We start from the raw sequence: 23,153 nt of genomic DNA, 5'->3' as shown, positions 1-23,153 counted from the left end.
AATTTCCCCAATAATCTTTCGAAATCATTAAGGGTTTTTAATTTTGAAACATCCAAGGTAGGGGTCACAGGGGACACTGTCCGATCTGTCAAAATATGTCCCAGATAGGTGATCGGGGGCTTTGTCTGGACTTTCTCGGGTGCAACCCGCAGCCCTCCAGATTCTAGAGCCGCTAGAAGAGCAAGCCGTAAGGTGTGTAGTTGGGCTGCGGTGGCGCAAGCACATAATATGTCATCCATATAGTGAACAATATATGCCTCAGGATGCTTGATGCGGAGCGGCGCTATCAGAAGCGCAACGTAAGTCTGGCACATTGTGGGGCTATTTTTCATTCCCTGGGGGAGGACCGTCCAATGATATCGCATAGTAGGTTGAGTCCAGTTAGCTACAGGGACTGAAAATGCAAATCGAATACAATCGTCTGGGTGGAGCGGAATAGAGAAAAAACAATCCTGAATATCTAATATCGGCCAATTCCTAGGGATCATAGCCGGGTTCAGGAGCCCAGGTTGAAGCGCTCCCATCGGCTGCATCGTCTCATTGATTTCTCTGAGATCAGTCAACATCCTCCAGGCCCCCGAGCGCTTTTTTATCACAAAGACAGGGGAATTCCAAAGGCTATCGGAGGGTTCACTATGCCCCGCCGCTAATTGTTCCGCGACTATCACTTGTAAAGCAGCCAATTTCGGGGTTGGTAGCGGCCACTATTAGATTCATTGTATAGGACGACTGTAACCCATAATCGCGAATACTTTTCCACAACTCCTTAATCAACTTATAAGGGAGAGAGTCATACTGAGCCGGCCGGCCGGGAAGATAAGCCACCGGCATCGCTTGAAGTAGCTGTACATCCCCTCGGCGCAATGCCACCTGCCGGCAGCCCGAAAGGGCCCCGGTCTAGGCAGGCTGCGCCGTAGCAGACACAGCATATACATACGGTGGCGCAGCAGACAAAGGGGGAGCAAGGGGGGAGGGGGAACGATCGACTAACGGGATACCGCCTGCAGGAGCTGGGCCTGCAAAAGGTCCTTTGCTGTGGGCGCGGCAGCAGCCGTCGTTGTAAGACGGGCCAAAGGCGGGTATAGATCAGATCCCTCCTTCGGGTCTGCAGTCCCAGAGTCAGAAGGATCGCCAGAGTCATTATGATCCCGGTCCCGATACAAGTCCTCGGGATCTGGAACAGTAGCGTACACCGGCTCCAATTCTTCTGTTGGAGGCAAAACTCCAAAGGACAGGGGGTCCCCCTGATCACTCCCTGCCCCCAAGTCACACGCCGCCAGCGTCTCCTGCAACACCCATTCAGCGGGATGCAGCGCCCGCAGCGCCGTAAAAACAGCTTTCCATGTAATCAGTACCCCTTTGGTAGGGGCTGGGACAAACTTTCACGAGTCTGTAGCTCCCTGTAAGTCCCTGTAAGCATCTCGAAAGTGATTTGAACTGGAGGTCGTGCGCGATCATTGTGACGCGCTTGCTCCGCGCACAAATAAAAAAAAATTCTGCCTTCTAAAGCAAATAGTCTCCGCCATCCAGGACAGTCTTGGCTAAGGTTTGCCAATCATACGGGCAAAGGATTGAGGAAGCAATACTTTCTAGGAGTGCCAGCACATAAGGAGCCGTGGGCCCATATGTCGCAGCACCCTGTTTCACTTTTAATAATTTGAAATTCAAGAGTTCATGGGTACGTATTAACTGACCAGGATTAGCAGGGTCAGGTTGCTCTATCACAGGGAAACCCATCAATAATTCAATAGGTATCTCTTCTCCCCCTTCCATAGCAGCCCCCATCGCTCGCTACAGAGGTGTTTGTGCTGGCTTTGGGACCCATGGAGGGGGTGGTGGAGGTGGTGGTGCGGAAGGAGCTGGCTCAGTGAAAGGATTCCACTTTCCTTCCTTTGGAAACAAAGGGCAGCATTTTTCCACGCATTCCAAAAATTGTTCAATCTGGGCAGTGGTGATAATCAACCCACCCTCCTTTACAACATCCTTAAGTAATTGGATATAATGATTCCGAGAACAGAATTGAATTTGTCCCAGTTTCTTCCCTGCTGTAAGCCTGGTGTTTGAAAATGAAAGTAAACTTAAATGCCCTCACCTCTTCCTTTCTTTGGTGAGTCACTGCGCAGTGATGAGTTGCTTCGTGAGGGTTGCAGTGCTGAGTCTGAGGGTCCAGGTTTCATGTCCCTGTCCCTGTTCGGGTGCCATTTGTTGTCGTCTGCCTCCACACGTCCAGCGCAGTGGGGAGACGGGCACTCGCAATGGAAGAACGCAGGCCAGGTGAGTCTCAAGGTGGACAAGGAGACTGTTTATTGGGTTAAGCAGCAAGACTTTTATATCTTTCAGTCACATTCTGTATTTTTCCATGTTGCTGTGTTTATAACTAACACAGCCATTCTGTAACCTTCAAAACCAGTAACAAGTAACACCCGTCTATGCAAGGCCGTAGGGCCGATAACAAGTAACTTTTGCCTGTCCACAGCTCTCCTCTCAGTATGTCTTACTGTGAGCACGGAAGGCATGGCTTACTACTTAGGCCCAGTAATCGATGGGCCAGATGTTTGGTCTGCCACAAATCCCTTTTCCTCTTAGAATGTTTCATAAATATTGACACTTCTTCTTTTAATACAGAGATAAATCTATGTCTTGGGAATTATATCTTACTCCTCCAAAATGCATGTTAAGATTGTATGATCAGTTTCTTCCTCCCTCTATACCTCCCTTATGCTCTCTCTCTCTCTCTCTCTCTCTCTCTCTCTCTCTCTCTCTCTCTCTCTCTCTCTCTCTCTCTCTCTCTCTCTCTCTCTCTCTCTCTCTCTCCCCCCCCCAGGGGCTATGCCTCCATTCTTGAGGGAAAAGAAGAAAAATCACTATTGTCTTAGTCTGCATATAACATACCCAATGTGATTTTAAATTTCTGAGTGTCCCTAATGAAACCTATTTAATTAACCGGTTATCAATAGGGGGATATGCTACTAGTTCTTGGTAGTATAGTTCTACTCAGAATATCACTTAAAAAGTGAAAGATTGAGGCAACATAGAGTATTTTTTCTCTCTCTTAGTAGCACCTACTTTTATCTACCTCCTGATGCATCTAGAAGGATGTGTTGTTGATGCCACGTGGTGAATTATTATTTAGTTGTCCTTTGGGTTCAAAGATGGAATTTGTATATCCATACACCAGCCTGGATTGGCTACCACTGGCATCTCCCTATAGTCCAGTATCACAGTGACTCCTTTATTCTACCCAGAAAAGTTGAAATTCAATTAATATGTCTTCAATACTGAAGCATCAACTGCATTCCACGAACATGCCTTTTGTAATCTTGGATAGCTATATGTTATGAATTAGAACTGCCTGGTAAGAGAAGTGATGCATACATGATTTTGTTGAAACTGCTTGAGGAGCTGGATATGTTCTCTTTGGGAATCCCGGGTTTCCCCTCCCCTTGGTCTCATGAGCAGATTCAGACCTGGATGTTCACAGTTCTAAGTATCGTCTATTACTTTACAGTGTAATCCCCTTGTGGGCTGGAAATATGTCACTTCCTTATTTTGTATTTTCCAAGGACTTAGAAAATTGTTCAGCACCCAGTGGACTAAATAAATGCTATTACCATTACTAAAAGGAATAATATTGATTATTGTTTTTGTTCCTTTACAGAGAAGCATAAGAGTGTCTGTGTTTTGGGTTCAGGTTTCTTTCACTTCTCATCTGCAGGCGCTTTTTTTGCACACAGTAAGTTCGCAATCAGTACCATTTATTGATTAAGTGGGGTTTGGATGAAGAACCATGCCTTTCTCAGGAAGAATGGTTCATGGATTTTCTCAGGGCAAGACCTTTCCCATTTACTTCTGTATGTTCCCAAGAACCTAGAAAACAGAGTAGCTTCTCAATGAATAATACTGATGACACCAGACCACCAACCAGTAAATCAAAGGTACTCTGATGATATTCTGTAGAGAAAGATTGAGAAATGTTTTCCTCAAGAAAGTTTAGAATCAAAAATGCACTTCATTGTGTTAAATATGACTGCTATCAATTTCCTCTATCAGTCCCCTAATTCTGAGTAATTATTTTCCCAGTGCCTCAAAAATCATGAATTTAACAAAACAATCTAATTGCATGTCTCAAAATGAGCATTCATTCAGTCAGTCAATCAGTAGTATTTACTGAGCACTTACTGTGTGCAGAGAAATGTACTAAGTGCTTGGGAAAATACAGTTCATCAGAGTAGATGGACATGTTCTTTGCCAACAAGGAGCTTACAACCTAGAGGGAGAGAGAGAGAGTCAATAATATAAATAAATAAATTACAGATATTTACATTAGTGACATGGGGGTGAAGGTGGGGTGAATAACGGTTACAAATAACTTGGAGTGGCCTCAGAGAAGGGAGGAAATAAGGGCTTAGTTTGGAAAGGCCTCTGGGTTGAGATGTGATTTTAATAAGGCTATGAGGGTGTGGAGAGTAATGATCTATCAATTATGAAGGGGAAGGGAATTCCAGGCCAGAAGCAGAACGTGGGTGAAGTGTTGGTGGTGCAGTAGATGAGAACGAGGTATAATAAGTAACAGTGGGACTAAAGGAGCAAAGTGAGCATGCAGAGTTGTAACAGAAAATCGCTGAGGTAAGATAGGAGGGGACAAGGTGATTGATTCATTCTATCGTATTTATTGAGCGCTTACTGTGTGCAGAGCACTGTATTAAGAGCTTGGAAAGTACAAATCGGCAACAGATACAGTCCTGCTTTAAAGCTAATAGTGAGGAGTAAGATCATTCGGGTTGTCAAGGTGCTTATTCTAAATCACAAGGTAGAAAAGTAGTTGAAGGTAAGGTGGGTGAATGGAAAGTTGAGTCACTCATCTCTGTTCTCAAAATGCTGGTGCACTGTGTCATCATTCCAGGCAAGTGATGGGATAAGCTAAATAGGTGCATAAATTCTATGGGTGGTTTAGAGTACATCTGGGCTTATATGGTGAGGAAGTGTTTAAGTGGAAAGCAGTGAAGCCTAGTGGAAAAAACCCAGGCCTGGGAGTCAGAGGACCTGGATTCTAATCCGGACTGCCACTTGTCTGCTGTATTACCTTGGACAAGAAACTCAATGGTACTTGTGCTGCTCGTGGAGTGCTTACTATGTGTCAAGCACTGTTGTAAGCACAAGGATAGATACGAGTTAATCAGGTTGGACACGGTCTTTATTCAACAAGGGCCTTCACAGTCTAAGTAGGAGGGAGAACAGGTATTGAATGCCTTCTAGACTGTAAGCTTCTTGTGAGCAGAGAATGTGTCTACCACCTATGTTCTATTGAACTCTCCCAATAACCTGCTATGTTTCTGCACACAGTAAGCCAGCAAGCCATCAATAAATACAAGTTGAATGATTGATTTTACAGACGAGGTAACTGAGACACAGATAAGTCAAGTGACTCGCTCAAAGTCACATACCAGGCACACGGTGGAACCAAGATAAGAACCCAGTTCCTCTGACTTCCAGGCCCATGATCTTTCCATTAGGCCATGCTGTTCTTCTCTGTGCCTCAGTTACCTCCTCTGTAACATGGGTATTGATCCTCCTCTCTCCAATTTAAACTATGAGCTTCATGTGGGACAGGAACTGCAATGCTTGACATAGAGTAAAAATTTAGCAAATACCATTAAAAAAGAGATAATGGAATATTCCAGTTTTGCTGTTAATTAGTACCCTAGCAAACACATCCACATGTTTATTGCTCAGTAAAATGAAGCCTTAGTCAACTATAGAAGTTCCCTAAGTATTTGAAATGCAGGGAGAGTCGTGAAGAAACCAAACTGAAAATGTATTGAAATTCCATAAAAATTGCAATTGTCAAAGGGAAAGGTTTAAGAGGAGCAACAATTACCATTCTTTCCCAAAGGATGTGCTTATTTCTTCTTTGTACATGGGCAACTGGGGAATTAGGAGGAGAATTTGAATCCCAAGGAACCTCAGAGTAACTATAAACACAACCACAAAAGGGAAGTTGGAGTTATTGATAATCAGAGAGTAAATGATATAAATGTTTGCTCCGTCATTTGAAAGAACTAGGCAATTTGATTTCGTCATAAGGCTTTACAGAATTTAATAAAGAATATGAATTTTAGACCATCATGGAGAGACCCAGAACCCAGGAATGTATGTTTCTTGTGAGTAGGGAATGTGTCTGTAATATTAGTGTATTGTACTCTCCCAAGAGTTAAGTAGAGTGCTTTGCACACAGCAAACTCTTAATAAATGATGACTGATTGACTAACTAAAGAATGTTGTCTCTGAACCACTTAGGATCAGTACTGATAAAACATAAATAATTGAGATAAAACAATCAAAATAAACCATAGCTTTTGCAGAGACTTTTCTTAGGGGTTATTCAGGGAAAACAATTATAATTAATACATTAGATACAACGGTAGTAGAAGGGATTTCTAAGAGGGCTGAGACAGTAGATTAAGATTTGGGGAAAAGGAAAGATTCAAGCAGAGAAAGGGAGAGGGACACAGACAGCATGGCAGGCAGAAGGGACATATACAGAGACCATAAAAAGGAAGAGAAAATAGAGAGCAAAGGCTAAGAGAGGAAACACATACTTTCATAACTACACACAAACTTTCAACTCCCTTTCTAGCTCTACACACACACACACACACACACACACACACACACACACACACACACACACACACACACAATCCAGAAGAATCTTCCAGAATGCCTTCTCCTTGGGCAGCTTGCAGGATACAGGAATGGCAGAGATCAGCTGAGAATGTCCCACCTCTGTCTGTCACAATGCTTCCTGCCATGGGTTCGTGATGTTTCCGTTAATGCTCCTGAAGTGAAGCTTCCTCCAGCTGGGGGAACAGAAGGTATGGTGGCTCCCAGGATCCTAAGAAACTCTGGAGAACAGCAGAGAATCTCTCTGTCCTCCTCTGAGATAGTGAAATGAGCTTGGGGCTCGAACAAGGACAACATGGGAAGCACGGAGGCCAAGTGAGTAAAGCACAGAACTCTTATCTTTAAAAGATAGCTGAAGAAAATGGTAGATAAGTTGAAAATCGATTTGCTCAACTCTATCCTCAAAATAATGGCCCACAATGGCATCTTTCCAAGCAAGCGATGGGGTAAGTAAGAAAAGCACATCAATTTTATGGGAGGTTGAGAGTACTTCAGGGCTTACATGATGAGGATGTGCTGAAGTGGGATGCAGCATGGCCTAATGGAAAGAGCCTGGACCTGGAAGCCAGAAGATTGGGGTTCTAATCCTGACTCTGCCATGTCTCTGCTGTGTGACCTTGGACCTCTCTGTCTCATTTCCTCAACTCCAAATGGGGATTCAATAGCTGTTATCTGTTTTCCTTTGACTGTGAAATTAATGTGGGACAAGAACTGTGTCTGACCTTATTAACTTGTATCTACCTTAGTGCTTAGAGCAGTAATTAGCATATAGTAAGAACTCAACAAATACCATTTTTAAAAAATGGAGGGATAGCCTAGCCCCAAGAATGGAGGTAGAGAAGATGGAAGGGGCAGGGAGGTTGTGGTTATGTGACCACTCTGACGCCAGCAAACCTCCAGGAATGAACCTCTAACCAGATTCTAGAAACTCCGATTTCCTTTCTGCAGGATTTCCTTTCCTTTCCCCCTTTTAGACTGTGAGCCCACTGTTGGGTAGGGACTGTCTCTATATGTTGCCAATTTGTACTTCCCAAGCGCTTAGTACAGTGCTCTGCACATAGTAAGCGCTCAATAAATACGATTGATGATGATGATGATGATGCAGGAAGCCTAAGCAGGATGGAGACTGGCACCACTTAGAGGTTGCTCTAAACACTGGCCTAGGAGCAGAGGGGCAGGTGCCAGAATTCTCTTCACCCCTCAGGCACCCAGATAAAATGGAAATTCAGAAAACAGCATTCCCAACCCCTCCACCCCCAAGCTGAGTCAGGATTTGGGGAAGTAGAAGCTTAGGGTGAAAAGGCTAAATGCAGCTCAGAAATCAATTATACTATTTATGGAGCTCTTACTGTGTGTAGAGCACTGTTGAAAGCATTTGGGGAAGTACAGTACAGTAGAGTTGGTAGCCTGATCCCTGTCCTCTAGGAGTTTGCAGTCTAGTAGATTGCCCATGCCACACAGTGTCACATGTGTTGCAGTGCCCACAAGGGCTGAGTGACCACCCTACAAACCAGCTTTGGACCAAAGGAACTAGACCCTTGGTGTCACTCTACACACTCAGGAAAGGCAACATTTCTTTTTGATTTTAGTGTTTTTCTCCTCCTTAAGAAAATTTCTCTCTAAGATTCAGAGCAAAAACTGTCCATTAGCAGTTTGCTTCCTGATGCTCTAAATCAACCCTTAACCCTTCTTTTACTGCGGGATTATGGGAGTCACAGGCTTTATGTTTCCTCATCTGATATTGATGGAGAAAACCTTCAGTGCTGTAGGTTTAATACCGAATTAATCTAGAGATATTTCCAAGAGAGCAGTCAAATACAGGGCATCTTTTACCCAGTTGGTAACATCAATTTTTGAGGGCCCGAGAGAGACTCAGTGAGTGAAGGCTAGATCTTCCTCCAGGAAGGTAAAAAGGAATCTGCTCCTTGTCTACACCAGTTATTCACTTCAGTGATTTTCAGGGGGCAGATTATCAGATAACCTCATACTTTCTGCTTTCATTCCTTTGACCAGAGTCTGTCACAACCCAGCAGAGGAAAGACACATATTTTGGAGTTCTGGCTGCAGCAAACAGCACAGTGACTGAATTTATTCTTGTGGGTCTGATTGACAACCCAGATATGAAGGTCATTGGCTTCCTGACATTCTTCATGATTTATTTGATCACCTTGATTGGAAATCTTGGGTTGGTCACAGTTATTAAGGCTGATGCTCAACTGCACACCCCCATGTACTATTTTATCAGTCATTTGGCTTTCTTAGATGTCTGTTATTCCTCCGCTGTTCTTCCCAAGATCTTAGACAACCTCTTAGCACAGAATGCAACCATTTCCTTTAACGGATGTGCTGCCCAAATGTATTTTTTAATCATTCCAGCCAGCAGCGAGTGCTATCTCCTGGCTGCAATGGCCTAAGATCGTTATGTGGTGATCTGTAAACCCCTGCTTTATTCATTCATTATGTCACAGAGAGTCTGTTACCTCTTAGTGGCCGGCTCCTATTTGGTTGGCTTTATAAATACCACCACGCAGACCTATCCCACCTTCAGATTATCCTTCTGTGGCTCCAATGTCATTAATCATTTTGTCTATGATATTACCCCACTGTCATCTCTGTCTTGTTCGGCTACCTATGTCAATGAGTTTGTGCTATTTGTCTTTGCCATCTTTCTTGGAGTATTCACCTCCTCAGAATCTTGCTCTCTTATATATGCATATTAGGTACCATCCTGAGAATCCAAGCTGCAAAGGGGAGGCAGAAAGCTTTCTCCACCTGCGCCACCCACCTGTGTTCGGTGGTACTTTTCTATGGGACATCAACATTTATTTACATGCGATCAGCATCTGATTACTCTCTAGGGTGGGATAAAGTGATTTCGGTGTTTTATACAGTGGTGATCCCCATGTTGAACCCCATGATCTACAGCCTGAGGAACCAGGAGGTCAAGCGGGCTCTGAAAAGAATCACTAGTATAAAAAAGGCTTATTCATTCTAAATTTAAATACAGCAAAATAATAGTATTGGAAATGGAGTGATTGCTTTCTAGTCAGTCAACAATAGTTTTTGAGCACTTACTGTGTGCAGAGCACTGTACAAACACTTAGGAGAGTATATTATAACAATATAACAGGAACATTCCCTGTCCACAAGGAGTTCACAGTCTAGAGGGGGAGAAAGATATTAATATAAATGACTAAATTACAGATATGTACATAAGAGGGGTGGGACTGGAAGGGGAGGATGAAAAAAGGGAGCAAGTCAGGGCGATTCGGAAGGGAGTTGAAGAAAAGGAAAAGGGAGATTAGTCAGGGCTTGGTCTACTTAGTTAATCTCTAAAATGAGGATGTTTACAAATGTTAACTAAATTCTGAAATTTAATATAAAAATGAAATTGAAAAATCCAAATATTTCCTATGCATTTGTATGAACAGATGTGCCTCATAATTTGCTGCTCTGACATTCAAGAATAGCTGAAAAGAATGATATATACTTTGTTAACTGTCCTATACCAGGTCTGTTTTAACAATAATAATAATAATGATGGTATTTGTTAAGTGCTTACTATGTGCCAAGCACTGTTCTAAGTGCTGGGGGAGATATAATGTTATCAGGTTGTCCCAGATGGGGCTCACAGTCTTAATCCACATTTTTACAGATGAGGTAACTGAGGCACAAAGTTAAATGACTCACCCAAAGTCGCACAGCAGACAAGGACCCAGGATTAGAACCCCAGATTCCAAGACGGCACTCTTTCCACTGCGCCATGCTGCAAGCCTGCCTCTTAATATCTTAATCTTTGTGAAGACTTTGCTCAAAGAAGAGCAACCCCTACCCCCTCTTACTGATGGGCCACTTTTACATTCCAACATTCAACTACTATTTTCCACTGGTAGAGATTGTGCTTCACCAACTCTTTACACAGTTCATTCTGCCCTTGTGGCATGGGTGTGTGTCCCCTCTCAGTTCACCAAACCACAATTATTCAACTATTTGTCAAATACTTCCTACCCAAGGGAGCTGTGTTGCTGTGACCACCACTGTTCTGTTGCGCTGACTGAGTTTCAGTTTCCCATTGTTGGTAATCTCTTCCTGCCATTTGATAGTTAGTGTGGTTCATAGATCTTACTGACTTTAGGATCTGGATGCAGATCATGAAAATAAGTAGCAGCCTTGCCTAGTGGGTAGAGCACCAGCCTGGGAGTCAGAAGCACTTGGTTTCTAATACTGGCTCTGTCACATGTCTGCTGTGTGACCTTAGGCAAGTCACTTTACTACTCTGGGCCTCAGTTATCTCATCTGTAAAATGGAAATTAAGACTGTAAGCCCTATATGGGACAGGGATGGTTTCCAACCAGATTAGCCCCACTGCTTAGTACAGTGTCTGGCACATAGTAAGTGATTAACAAATATGATTTTTAAAAAAGTACAAACATCCAAGTCCTGTTCAAGGTTAGATGCCACAACAACCCCCTCAAGGACTCAAACTAGGTTTGGCATCAGTTAACCTGTCATCTCATATTATTAATCTGCCAAAAGTCTTTCTGGATGTCTGGATTCTGTGTTCTACTGAACTCTGTTGCACAGTTTAATCTCTTCACTACGGTCTACTTCATCACTGCACATTACCCCATGGCAGTGACTTGCTTTCCTGTTTCCAGGGTTTCCAGTATTCTTTACCTTATTGTGATAGTCTTGGCAGTTCTCTGATTATACCTCCCTACTCAGCTCAGGACTTTCTTGGCTCTTTGCATTATCAGCATCAACACCATTTCGTGAGCCTCTACTGTGTGCAATGTTCAGTATTAGATGCTTGAGAAATCAATCGATGGTATTTCCCGAGCACTTACTATATACAGGCCACTGTCCTAAGCATTTGGGAGGGATAAATGCCACAGAATTAGCAGACATGTTCCCTGCCCACAGCACGAAAATACAGATGTAAAAAAGGTGATTCCTTTTCTTGAGGAGCTACACTATCCTCCCTATCATGGTTTTTGATCAGGGGCACAGAGGAAAATATTGTGTTTGATTCCAAGGTCAGGGAGTGGAGAAGACTAGTGAATTTAGTTGGGGAGGAAAGAAGGGAAAATCTAGGATAGATGCACGAGGGTGGAAGTTGTATGATAATAACTCTGTTGTTCTATCCTAAGTGCAGAGTACCCACAGAAGCAATCAATCAATCAATCAATCAATCGTATTTATTTAGCACTTACTGTGTGCAGAGCACTGTACTAAGCGATGCTATCGATTAATAAGGAACAACCAATTTAGAGGTAGGAAAGGACTTGGAAAAATAAATGAGAAAATATTTGAGAACCTGAGAGACATGACTAAGATGTCCTGCAACTCAGCCCTGGATCTTTCAAAATCTGTGACAGGCTCCATTTTACGGAAGCTTTGTCTCCCAGCTAATCCTGTGCCTGTGTTTTCTGGGAACTTTTATATTGTACTCTTCCAAGCGCTTAGTACAGTGCTCTGTAGAGAGTCAGCACTCAATAAATATCACTGATGTTCATCAATGATGATGTCTCTTAGAAAAGAGACCTCACAGAGACCTCCACTCTCTCTACCCCATCCATACCTTTCTCAGCGCCTCACACCCCACCTCGCCTCCTTTCCCTCTCTACCCAATCTTGATGATGAGATTACTGCTCTCAACTCTACCCTCTCTACTCAGCTCGACTCACTCACTCTCCTTTCCCTTTGCCGCTCTCATACCACTAACCCACAGCCCTGGATTACTGCCACTGTCTGCCTTCTTCGCTCTTATGCTGGAGCTGCTGAACGCTGCTGGTGAAAGTCTAGACACCAAGCCAACCTCGTTCACTTCGTTTATCCTTTCCTGCCTTAACTCTGCCCTCTCCTCTGCCAGACAAAACTATTTCTCCTCCCTTATTGACACCCATGCCCATCATCCCCATCAGCTCTTCCATACGTTTAACTCCCTTCTCAGGCCCCCTGTTCCTCCCCCTCCTCATTCTCTCACCCCCAACGATCTGGCCTCCTAATTCATTAGTAAAATTAACTCTATCAGGTCTATGCTCCCGAAAGTCACTCCTCCCCCTTCTCCAACCTCCCGGCTCTCAACCCTCTCTGCTACTCTCCCATCCTTCCCAGCAGTATCCTCAGATGAGATCTCCTCCCTCCTCTCAAGTACTACTCCGGCCACCTGTGCTTCTGACCCCATTCCCTCTCATCTCATGAAATCTCTCACCCCGTTCCTCCTCCCCTCCTTAACTTCCATTTTCAACGGCTCACTCTCCACTGGTTCCTTCCCTTCTGCCTTCAAATGTGCTCACGTCTCTCCCATCCTTAAAAAACCCTCTCTTGACCCCACCTCCCCTTCTAGTTATCTCCCTGTCTCCCCCCTACCATTCCTTTCCAAACTCCTTGAACGAGTCGTCTACACCCGCTGCCTCGAATTCCTCAAGGCCAACTCTCTCCTCGACCCCTTCCAATCTGGTTTCCATCCCCTACTTTCCACTGAAACTGCCCTCTCCAAGGCGACCAATGACCTCCTGCTTGCCAGATCCAACGGCTCCTACTCTATCCTAATCCTCTTCGACCTCTCAGCTGCCTTCGACACTGTGGACCACCCCCTTCTCCTCAACACGCTATCCAACCTTGGCTTCACAGATTCCGTCCTTTCCTGGTTCTCCTCTTATCTCTCCGGCCATTTATTCTCAGTCTCCTTTGTGTGCTCCTCTGCCCCCTCCCATCCCCTTACTGTAGGGTGTCCTCAAGGATCAGTTCTTGGTCCCCTTTAGTTCTCTATATACACTCACTCCCTTGATGAACTCATTCACTCCCACGGCTTCAAATATCATCTCTACACTGATGACACCCTAATCTACATGTCTGTCCCTGCTCTCTCTCCCTCCCTTCAGGCTCGTGTCTCCTCCTGCCTTCAGGACCTCTCCACCTGGATGTGTGCTGGCCATCTAAAACTCAATATGTCTTAGACCGAACTCCTTATCTTCCCTCCCAAACCCTGCCCCCTCCCTGACTTTTCCATCACTGTAGACGGCACTACCATCCTTCCCGTCTCGCAATTAATCAATCAATCAATCTTATTTACTGAGCACTCATTGTGTGCAGAGCACTGTACTAAGCGCTTGGGAAGTACAAGTTGGCAACATATAGAGACAGTCCGTACCCAACAGTGGGCTCACAGTCTAGAAGGTTACAATCCTGCAACCTTGGTGTCATCCTCGACTCTGCTCTCTCGTTCACCCCTCACATCCAATCCGTCACCAAAACCTGCCGGTCTCACCTCCACAACATCGCCAAGATCCGCCCTTTCCTCTCCATACAAACCACTACCCTGCTGGTTCATTCTCACATCCTATCCCGACTGGATTACTGCATCAGCCTTCTCTCTGATCTCCCATCCTCCTGTCTCTCCCCACTTCAGTCTATACTTCACGCTGCTGCCCGGATCATCTTTGTGCAGAAACGCTCTGGGCAGGTTACTCCCCTCCTCAAAAATTTCCAGTGGCTCCCAATCAACCTACGCAACAGGCAAAAACTCCTCACTCCCGGCTTCAAGCCTCTCCATCACCTCGCCCCTCCTACCTCACCTCCCTTCTTTCCTTCTACAGCCCAGCCTGCACCCTCCACTCCTCTGCCACTAACCTCCTCACTGTGCCTCGTTCTCGCCTGTCCCGCCGTCGAACCCCGGCCCACGTCCTCCCCCTGGCCTGTAATGCCCTCCTTCCTCACATCCACCAAGCTAGCTCTCTTCCTCACTTCAAAGCCCTACTGAGAGTTCACCTCCTCCAGGAGGCCTTCCCAGGCTGAGCCCCGTTTTTCCTCTCCTCCTTCCCATTGCTCCCGCCCTACCTTCTTCCCCGCCCAACAGCACTTGTATCTGTGTTTGTACAGATTTATTACTCTATTTATTTTTACTTGTACATATTTACTATTCTATTTATTTTATTTTGTTAATGATGTACTTCTAGCTTTACTTCTATTTCTTCTAATGACTTGACACCTGTTCACATATTTTGTTTTGTTGTCTGTCTCCCCCTTCTAGACTGCGGGTAGGGACCATCTCTCTATGTTTCCAACTTGTAATTCCCAAGCGCTTAGTACAGTGCTCTGCATACAATAAGCGCTCAATAAATACGATTGAATGAATGAATGAATGAACAGTGCTAGGCACACAGTAAGCCCTTAACAAATATCAAAATTATTATTATTATTGTCTCTACCTCAGCTCTTAATACAGAATTTAGCACATAGTAAGCACTTAACGTGACATTATTATTATTTTAAATGTGTGGGTGTGGAATTTAAATGAACAAATGCTGTCTTCACAAAGTATGAAGAAAAAGAACTAAGGAAGCTCCATCCCTTGAACTACACACTGATTAGATGAAGAAAAAAATTAACATATGGGACAATTCCGGCCCATAAAAATATTCTGGTAAGGTAGAGTAAAATCTTATATTCTGCCCTTCAGAATTCAAACTAGCTGTCTAAAACTGACTTGACAGATCCAGTAATGGTGAGAACATTTGCCTCAAAAAGGTGTTGCATTTTTCACTTTGAGAAGCTGCTCTTACAAAGCTGAAAATATCATAGTCAACAAAACAGAGCATCCTGAATCCTGAGAAAAGTAGTGGAAACTGTGGGGAGTTGGTTTCATAGTGTATTGTCCATGACTCACCTCTAGTGCTTCTCTAGTCCTAATTCTCCAGAACTTTGTCTAGGTGAGCCAAATGGCTTCCTAAATTCCACATGGAGAATAATGGGCTACATAGCTGAGCCATTGAAGAAATCAATCTGCTCCCTCTGGAAATGTAAGCTCCTTGGAGGCAGGGATCTTATCTACCATTTCTATTGTTGGTACAGTCCCAAGTGTTTAGTTCAGTGCACTGCATGCAGTAAACACTAAATAAGTACCACTGAATGATTGTGTAATTTGTCTTAGTACAATGAGTGGGTGAGCTATGCTCTTTGTATGCTAGGGAGTCTATTGATGATACCTTACATATTAAATATGCTAACTTGCGAAATAAAACAAATTACTGCAGAACCCAAGAACAATGTTAGCCAAACAAGCATCGAAAAATAAAGATACCATGATTTTTCGGGGGTTCACAGTTCAACACAGAGATCTGCCCTCGTCCTCAGAAATCTGATGTCAACCTGAGAAGAATCTCCAGGGGAGAGAGTTCCACAGCCTCGTCTTTGCCTGATGGACTTGATCCTGTTTGTTTTTTTTTAAAGGTTGCAGGCTACACCTTTTCTAAATTCCAGTCTATTCTTAAGCTCAGAATGTTTCAAGAGAATAAATGCTCTCTTTCTCGAAGGTCAAAACAAAAGCACATTTTAAAATAGCCAACTAAGAAAAATTTCCCTTTTCCTTCTCCCTTGTCTCTTTGATGCTAGAAAAAGTGGGAGAACTTGTGATGGAAAAAATAATGAAAAAGCTAATACCAATTTTGTGTAAGCTTTCAAAGTATCTGTGTCTCCTTGTCCATTTGAGTTTCAGGTTTTTACCTCAGCTGAAGATCCACATGCCTTTCACTACAAATCGCATAAATATTAATTCAAAAAGAGGATAAAAGTTTTCACTTTTTTTTTAAAAAAAGTGAATGAATAAAGAGGAATGGCCAATAAGGTGATTTATGGAGATATGAGGCAAAAGACTGACTGGAAAGTGAGTAAGGGGGTGAGGTTTTTTTCCTCATTCTGAAGCATGAAATTTATTTTAAGAGTTGTCAGGGGCAAAGATGTCAGCGAGGATCTGAAGACCACTCTTCCCTCAGAAGCTAGGAGGCGGCCCTCCCCACTCTAACTCTGAGGCACAGCCTCTTTCCCATAAGCCACATTGCAGAACCTGCAAATGCTATCAGGAAAAGTATGAGAAACAGTGTTTAGGATGTTCCAGTGTAATGACTGTTAGCATATGAAGCAGAGAAATAGAAATGTAAATCTGCATTATAGCATATGATAACCTGTAGAGAATGTACTGTAACCAAGAAGATTTCAAAAAAGTAAAAAAAAACTAATGTCACAATAAGACTTCCACAAATTAAAACTGGATAGGTGACAAAGATTTCAGAAAAGTGAAATGAAAACAAGGGCCATAGGGAAGAACAAGATTCACCCAGCTGCTATTTTTCTCTGTTGCTTCCTGGGCATTGATAAAAGACATTAGCAGTAAGAGCATGATTTTCTCTCTATTACCTTCCTCATGGCATCTTTCATTTCCTTGTTACTCACACTATAGATCAGGGGATTCAGCATGGGGATCACAAAAGTGTAAAGTACCGATATTCTTTTATCTCTCTCCAGGGAGTAGCTGGACATTGGCAGTAAGTACATAAAGCAGGTGGTACCATAGAATGTGGAGACCACCATGATGTGCGAAGCGCAAGTGAAGGCTTTGTGTATGCCTTCAGAAGAGTGTATCTTCAGGATGGTGAACAGGATGTAAGCATAGGAAACCACAATGATCGCTGTCATGCTGAGTCCATTCAAATTAACGAACACAAAAAGCAGTTTCTGATTGACACATGTGTTGGAACAGGAGATAGATAAGAGTGGTGGGCCATTACAGAAACAGTGATTAATTGTCTGATGCCCAGAGATGGATAAACTAAAGGTGAAAACCGTGTGGATCACAGAATTCAGGAATCCATACATATAAGACCCAACTATAAGGAAGACAGATATCCTGTGGGACATCATGGCAGAATAATGCAGCGGGTGACAGATGGTGATAAAGTGATCGTAGGCCATGGCACCCAGCAAAAAGCACTCTGTAGTCCCGAGAGCAGCAAAGAAGCATATCTGAGTGACACAGCCAGCATAGGAAATGGTTTTCCTCTCCACCAAGAAGTTGATCGGTATCCTGGGAGCAATGACACAGGAAAAGCAGGTGTCCAAGAAAGCTAAGTTGCTGAGGAAAAAGTACATGGAGGTATGAAGCTGAGCATCAATCTTGATTAATAGTATAATTCCCAGATTCCCCAGTACAGTGATCATGTATATCATAAGAAAGACCACAAAAACTATGATCTGCAAATCTGGATCATTACTCAACACCAAGAAAATGAACTCAGCAATGGCACTGTAATTTCCCTCATCCACCCTGGGTTTTTCCTGGTATCTATATGGGGAAAATGGTCAATATTAGCAATCGAATCCATATAAAGTAGGTAATAAGATTATCATATTTTGGCCACATATTCAGGAGAACTAATTCTCTGGAGAGGGCACTAATGCTAGGAAAAGTCCAGGGAAAACGTGGAAGAGGCATACCTGCAGCTAGATGGATAGAGACCATTACAAAAAAATAAGGAAAGAACCATTCGAAAGGTTGCAGATTATGGCAGAAGATAGGACGTTCTGGAGAAAATATATCCATGGAGTCCCTATGAATTGGAAATGACTCAACAGCACTTGATAATAATAATAAACATAGATAATACAATTTAGCTCTATTCCCCCTTATCATGCTCTGTTGATTCTAGATGAATTTTTTAACTGATATTTTGACATAAGCTTAGCCCCCGCCGATCTTTACTTCTAATCTCTGGGGAAACCATACCCAGAGAATGCAACTCCAACAACTTATGGTAGCCACATTTATTACAATGCCGTGACTGAAAGAGAGAATGAAAGTGTCTTGTCTTATGTTGTTGAGTCGTCTCCGACCCCTAGCAACGCCATGGACACTTCTTTTCCAGAGCATCCTGCTTCCATCTGCAGTCGTTCTGGTAGTGTATCCATAGAGTTTTCTTGGTAAAAACATGGAAGTGGTTTACCAATGCATCCTTCTATGCAGTAAACCTGAGTCATCACCTTCGACACTTTCCCATGCCTCTGCTCCCCAACACAGGTGAGTTTTGGTTTGTTGCAGATTGCCTTCCACTCGTTAGCCACTGTTCAAGCTAGAAATTGAATGGATATGCCTCTGTTCGACTCTCCCTCCCATAGCTGAGAGGAAAGAGAACTGCAAACTCTCCACGTGTGACCCTGAGAGGGGGAGAATCAACTAGGAGTAGTTGATTGGGTGTAACTTTTCCCTATCTAGGGAGTGCACTGAAGATGTCAAACCGTCCTATGAGAACTATCATTGTGATGCAATGTGGCCAAGTGGAAGGAACACAAGACTAGGATTCAGAGGATGTGGGTTCTTATCCGGGCTCTGCCACTGAACAACTATAATAATAATAGTAATAGTAATAATAATAATAATAATAATAATAAACAAACAGTCGTATTTGTTAAGTAATTTGTGCCAAGCCCTGTACCAAACGCTGGGGTAGATCAAAGGTAATCATGTCAGACACAAATCCCTGTCCCACAGGCAATCCTTCGGCCGCTTTGCGACCTTGGGCAAATCACTTAACTACTTAAATGATCTGTGCCTCAGTTTCCTCATCTTTAAAATGGAGATTCAATACTTGTTCTCCCTCCCACTAAAACTGTAAGTTCCATGTGAGACAAGGACTCTGTCCGACCTGATTATCTGGTATCTGTCCCAGTGCTTAGTACAGTGCTTGACATACAGTAAGCGCATAATAAATACCACAGTAATACTAAAAATAATAATTTGCTTTCTCCTCCCATCAACCAAACTCTTCATCCAATTCAACCCAAATCATACCCCCTTTTGGGGTTGGGGATCTGGTGCTGGCCCAGCTCTAGTGGAGTCTGACATTAGGAAGCATGATAGAGCACAGGCCTGGGAGACAGAAGGTCATGGGTTCTAATGCCGGCTCCACCACTTGTCTGCTGGGTGGCCTTGGCAAGTCACTTCACTTTTCTGTGCCTCAGTTACCTCATCTGTAAAATGGGGATTGAGACTATGAACCCTGCGTGATACAGGGACTGGGTCCAACCCGATTTGCTTGTATCCACTCTAATGCTTAGTACATGCCTGGTACATAGTAAGTGCTTAAAAAATACCATAGTCATTCTATCCCCCTCCTCTGTGAAAGTTGCTAGAGTTGGGCTTATGTGGTCTTACTTCAGTTTGCGACCTCTAATACGGTGATTTGGGGAAAGGTGTGGTGGGATGATCCCTTTTGATGAAACAGAGCTGGACAGGAAGACTTGATATATGTTATTATAAAAATCAAAGGCCTAGAAAACAAAGAAAGATAATTATAGGCTGAGAGAAACTAGCTTTACATTAATTTGAGCACACAAAACACAATCACTGTTCACTCTCCACTGGTTCCTTCCCCTCTGTCTTCAAACACGCCCACGTCTGCCCCATCCTAAGAAAACCCTCTCTTGACCCCACCTCTTCGTCTAGTTATCGTCCTATCTTCTTCCTACTATTCCTTTCCAAACTCCTTGAACGAGTCGTCTAAACGTGCTGCCTCGAATTCCTCAATGCCAACTCTCTCCTCGGCCCCATCCAAACTGGATTCCATCCCCTACATTCCACGGAATCTGCCCTCTGAAAGGTCACCAATGACCTCCTGCTTGCCAAATCCAACGGCTCCTACTCTATCCTAATCCTCCTCGACCTCTCAGCTGCCTTCGACACTGTGGACCACCATCTTCTCCTCAACACGCTATCCAACTGTGACTTCACAGGCTTTGTCCTCTCCTGGTTATCCTCATCTCTCTGGCCGTTCATTCTCAGTCTCTTTCGTGGGCTCCTCCTCCCCTTCCCATCCCCTTACTGTAGGGGTACCTCAAGGGTCAGTTCTTGGTCCCCTTCTGTTCTCTATCTACACTCTCTCCCTTGGTGAACTCATTCGCTCCCATGGCTTCAACTATCATCTCTACGCTGATGACACCCAAATCTACATCTCTTCCCCTGCTCTCTCTCCCTCCCTTCAGGCTCGAGTCTCCTCCTGCCTTCAAGATATCTCCATCTGGATGTCTATCCGCCATCTAAAACTCAATATGTCCAAGACCGAACTCCTTATCTTCCCTCCCAAACCCTGCCCTCTCCCTGACTTTCCCATCATTGTAGATGGCACTACCATCCTTCCTGTCTCACAATCCCGCAACCTTGGTGTCATCCTCGACTCTGCTTTCTCGTTCACCCCTCACATCCAATCTGTCACCAAAACCTGCCGGGCACACCTCCGCAACATCGCCAAGATCCTCCCTTTCCTCTCTATCCAAACCACTACACTGCTGGTTCAATCTCTCATCCTATCCCGACTGGATTACTGCATCAGCCTTCTCTCTGATCTTCCATCCTCCTGTCTCTCCCCACTTCAGTCTATACTTCACGCTGCTGCCCGGATCATCTTTGTGCAGAAACGCTCTGGGCATGTTACTCCCCTCCTCAAAAATTTCCAGTGGCAACCAATCAACCTACGCAACAGGCAAAAACTCCTCCCTCTCGGCTTCAAGCCTCTCCATCACCTCACCCCCTCCTACCTCACCTCCCTTCTTTCCTTCTACAGCTCAGCCCACACCCTCCACTCCTCTGCAGCTAACCTCCTCACTGTGCCTCGTTCTTGCCTGTCCCGCCGTCGACCCCCGGCCCACGTCCTCCCCCTGGCCTGGCATGCCTTCCCTCTGCACATCTGCCAAGCTAGCTCACTTCCTCCCTTCAAAGCCCTACTGAGAGCTCACCTCCTCTAAGAGGCCTTCCCAGACCAAGCTCCCCTTTTCATCTGCTCCTCCTCTCTTCCCCATCACCCCCAATCCATTCCTCTGCCCTACCCCCTTCCCTTCACCACAGCACTTGTGTATATTTGTACATATTTATTACTCTATTTTATGAATGATGTGTGCATCCCCGCCCGAGAACACCGAGGCCCCTGAGCTGCTCCCCGCACCCCCATCATCACTAGACTCACGCCTCGAAGCCATCTCCACTCTGTCCAAGTAGCCAACAGGGAGGGTGGGACATTGTGTCCCACTGCTTCCGCCCCCCACCCCATAAGCGACCTTCTTTGAGGAGCCCCTCACTCCCTTTTTCCCGGATCAGATATGACTGATTTCCCCTCCCCGCTCCCCTCCTCGGGGAAAAAGGCATTTCTTATCACTGAGTTCTTTTACCAAAAAGTCCATTCGCACCTAGTCAGCCCACCCATGTTATTTGGCTGTTTACTCCTCTTCCCAGGTGTTTCCTCTCCGATGACACCCCTTAAAAAGTTCTGCCCTACTCCAGAACTGCCGTCCATAGGGTTCCATCCTCCACCAACTCAGAGACATTTTTGCCAAGAGCCCCGGACTCTCCTTGCCATTAGCATTTATTTGATTTGACTGACCCATGGACAATTCATCCTTCTGTTCTAGGCATCTTCTAACTATTTTATGGTTGCTTCTGCATGTTAATTGTTAACTGCTTTCTGTGATGTTACCATCTGCTTATTTTATTATTCCTATCGAATGTTAATTATTAACAGCTCTCTGTGATGTCATCACCTGCTTATTTTATTGCCATCGCATATTAATTAACTGATCTCTGTGATGTCATTAACTGCTTATTTTATTACTGCCATCCCATGATAATTGTTAACTATTCTCTGTGATGTCATCTTTTACTTATTTTATTATTCTTACTGCATTATTGCTACTGCATGTTAATTGTTAACTACCCGCTGTACTGTCATTTACCTTGTTGACCTCACCATGAACTATCAATTCCTCTGCTCCTAAATGCCCTTCCCATTCCTCACCTTCCCCTACCCTTCTTCCACCCAGTTCTTTCCCTGCCTTTCCCCTGTCCCCCACTCTTCACCTCCCCCCTGCCCAGAATCCCTCTGTACCAGCTCCAACCCTCAGCCCCTCAACTCCAATCCCCTCCCTCCACTCCTCCCCGCCCCCACCACATCCCAGTTCTCATTTCTCATCGCCACCCCTCTTCTCCCTCTCCCTGGCAAAGGTCCCCGCCAACTCATTCCAATTCAAACCCTCCCCACCCCTCACACCATTCCCCCTCCCTCCTCTCCCTCCCCAGCTGCTGCCAAGTGTGGCCTTTGGAACCCCCGCTCCAATATAGGTAAGCTCCCTTTCATCCTTGACCTGTTCCTTTCCAGCTCCCTCCTCCTCCTCACCCTACCCGAAACATGGCTCAATCCAGATGACACAGTCTCTTCTGCAGCTCTCTCCAGCAGAGGACTCTTCTTCTCTCAAGCCCCCAGACTCACCGGAAAAAGAGGAGTTGTAGTTTTCCTTCTCATACCCCTATTGTAAAATGGGGATTAAAACTGTGAGCCCCATGTGGGACAACCTGATTACCTTGTATCTACTCCAGTGCTTCAAGCGCTCAATGAATATGACTGAATGAATGAATGAATGTCGCTTTCGCACTATTACTCCTCCCCTTTCCTTTTCCTTCCCCTCCTTTGAAGCCTATATTATTTGCCTCTACCACCCACTCCAGATACTTGTAGCCATCATCTACCACCCCCATCATCATCATCATTATCAGTCGTATTTATTGAGCGCTTACTATGTGCAGAGCACTGTACTAAGCGCTTGGGAAGTACAAATTGGCAACATACAGAGACAGTCCCTACCCAACAGTG

At 44.4% G+C, this 23,153-nt stretch overlaps 1 protein-coding gene and 1 pseudogene across 1 annotated transcript; one reads left to right on the top strand and one right to left on the bottom strand.

Moving 5' to 3' along the window:
- The first annotated feature begins 3,375 nt into the window (after positions 1-3,375).
- Positions 3,376-9,679, top strand: LOC119925338 (annotated as a pseudogene).
- Positions 9,680-10,009: 330 nt separating this feature from the next.
- Positions 10,010-22,805, bottom strand: LOC119925337 (olfactory receptor 1019-like). Its single transcript, XM_038743434.1, has 4 exons — positions 22,773-22,805; positions 19,673-19,788; positions 16,882-17,806; positions 10,010-10,051 (listed from the first exon to the last, which is right to left on the bottom strand). The coding sequence occupies exons 1-4, from the start codon at positions 22,803-22,805 to the stop codon at positions 10,010-10,012; spliced, it is 1,116 nt and encodes a 371-aa protein (XP_038599362.1).
- Positions 22,806-23,153: the final 348 nt, after the last annotated feature.

This window comes from Tachyglossus aculeatus, chromosome 3 (assembly GCF_015852505.1).
Source record: "Tachyglossus aculeatus isolate mTacAcu1 chromosome 3, mTacAcu1.pri, whole genome shotgun sequence".
Classification (NCBI taxonomy): Eukaryota; Metazoa; Chordata; class Mammalia; order Monotremata; family Tachyglossidae; genus Tachyglossus; species Tachyglossus aculeatus.
Note: the sequence above shows the minus strand (reverse complement) of the source record. Positions and strands in the feature narration are given on the sequence as shown.